Here is a 2,576-nt window from a genome sequence, read left to right on the forward strand (position 1 = left end):
GAAATCGGACCAGACCCGACTGAATGAATCGGACTGGCATAGCGGCTTAGAAGCATTGCTGCAGTTTTTTTTTTCTCACCAAACTACTTACTCGGGTCGGCTATACAGTGCTCCACAACGCTCCACACTGCCCTCAACGGATGATCGCTGCTGATTGATGCTGTGGCTTTCTACGAGAATCTGGCGAGCGGTGAGGGACTGGTTTGAGAACCGGCTCGCTCGACCTGGTATTGATTTGTTTGGGCTGGCTAAGACGCGGCGTGCAACTGTTTCACCAGAAGCTATGTCGCCCAAACACCCCCCACGCACAACGCGGAATACCAAAACCTCCGCAACAGCAGCAACGGCGGCGGCGACCGCTCTGCCTTCGCTCACGTCGAGAGCTGCAGCCCCAGCCCCTGCCCCACTGGTTGCCACGGTTGTAGAGACAACAGAAGAAATGACGACTGGGGGGGCTGAGAAAGCGGTAGCAAATGCAGAAGCGGCAACACTGGCAGCACCGGCCCATGGATAAATGGATGTTCTTAATAAGGCTGCTATTTTGAAAGGGAGCGACAGGAAGGCGACAGGTAAGACGATTCTGCACCCTCCTCTGTTGAATTGCGGGACAATTAAAAAAAAACGGTAAAGAAAGGTGCAGACATTATTGAAAGTGTTAAAGCCGGGGTGGTTTCGGGGGAAGATGGGGCATTAGTACGTTTTCAACATACCATGACATTGGATAATATAAACCATGATGATGATTCTGCTCTATCTGCTCAATCAGCTACATCCCCTACTCTTACTGAAGATAGCGAGACCCGGGAGACCCTAGAAAGCCCTGAGACAACAGAAGGAGTAAAGGTGGCAAATGGGGTGGCAGATGGGGGGACCCAAGCATTAAACATCTCCAAGACATTATCAGATGCTTTAGCTACCTCGACCTCCATCCCCAAGGCTACAGTTATATTTTCGAGGACGGAAGGCCCAACAGACACAGGCAAAGGCACATTAGAAGAAAGTAGCAGTCTTGGAACGCGCCTAGTGGGTAATTATGGTTCGGAACAGACTTTGGAATTGGCTGAGGAACATCTCTCCTTTGAGGACTGTGATTATGATACAGAGGAGGAATTGGATAAGTCTACGGATAAGTCCCTGAGCAGGCTACCTCCACAGAGACGCAGAGGTAAAGCCAAGACAACTCACAAGAAGAGAGGGAGAGCTTTGTCTAGCCTGGCTACAGGAGCAGCCCCCTTGATTACAAAAAAAATGGTCACCGACAAAAGTCCGCTAAGAAAGTGGATTGAGGCCAAGGGGTTAGTCAAGAGTATGACTTTAAGGCTCTCTGGGGGCAGCCCTACAGATAATGAGATACTGCAAGTCCCTGAAATAGGGTCTTATATGACGCAAACTTCCAGCCATGTCCCCTCTGAGCTGACCACAGGGGAAAAAGATATCCTACCAACTGCTACAGCATCTAATCTACCGATATCTGTGGATATTGATACTGACCTAAATACATTTTTTGCTGAAAATACAAATACGAATTTAACGGAAGAGATCAGGTTGGGAAACACTGGTCACCCCCAACTAGACACCATATTAAAACTTTTGATAAATCAAATAGTGGAATCGGAAGCACACTATCAGCAATTGAAAAGTGACAATGTAAGACTGCAAACCTCCATAACTGATATAGCCTCCATACTAAATGGCATTACGCAGGAGATAATAGAGCTCCAACAACGCACAGTCATGGTAGAAGAAGGAACACAACGGTTAGGTGCCACTGTGGGGCGCCACGATGCAGAATTAATTCAACTCCAGGGGAAAGTCGAGGACCTGGAAAACCGGCAAAGAAGATCCAACCTCAAACTTTACGGAATCCCGGAAGGGTTAGAGGGATCTGATCCGAGGGCCTTTCTGGTGAGACTGTTGCCTCGCGCCTTCCCGGATCTCTCAGACTGGGACTGGGACTCCCAAGTACAAAGAGCACACCGACTTCCACTTGGCCAAAAACGCCAGAACAGTAAATTCCCACGTCCACTTTTAATACATTTTGGTAACTTTCTGCTCCGACAAGCTGTGTGGGAAAAAGCTAAACCTAATACCCCAATATCTATTGACAATCTTACCATCTTTGCTCGGTCAGATCTTAGTAAAACCACGATGGACAAAAGATGGGAAATGCGTAAATTAATCGACCCAATCAATAAATTGGGAGGCCTAGCATATCTACAAGAACCCGCCCGACTTAAAGTGATCATGAAAGGGCGCACAAGCTTCTTTAGTGATGTACGGGAGGCACAGGCCTTTTTAGCCAGCGTCAACAAGAGTAAAGATTGAAAAGAAAGAGAGGGGGCTTATAATTTTTTTTTTCTGCATAATTGAAGTAAGGGAGGCACAGTCATATTTAGTCAATCAACAGGAGTAAAGTCTGAAGGAAATAGAGGAGGTTTATACTCCTCTCTGCACAAGCGATACAGAAACTTTAGATAGATAGAAATGGGATTATGAAGGGAACTCAAGTTCTAGGTGGGGCACCGAAACTTCAAACATTTAATCACTTAAATTTTTTTTCTTTCTTCTATTTCACA

General features: G+C 46.7%; 1 protein-coding gene across 1 annotated transcript; it reads left to right on the forward strand.

The window, feature by feature from the left end:
• Positions 1 to 711: 711 nt before the first annotated feature.
• Positions 712 to 2,325, forward strand: LOC147707079 (uncharacterized). The gene has a single exon (XM_086925624.1). The coding sequence runs from the start codon at positions 712 to 714 to the stop codon at positions 2,323 to 2,325; it is 1,614 nt and encodes a 537-aa protein (XP_086781750.1).
• The last annotated feature ends 251 nt before the right edge of the window (positions 2,326 to 2,576 follow it).

Source organism: Lissotriton vulgaris, chromosome 6 (assembly GCF_964263255.1).
Source record: "Lissotriton vulgaris chromosome 6, aLisVul1.2, whole genome shotgun sequence".
Classification (NCBI taxonomy): Eukaryota; Metazoa; Chordata; class Amphibia; order Caudata; family Salamandridae; genus Lissotriton; species Lissotriton vulgaris.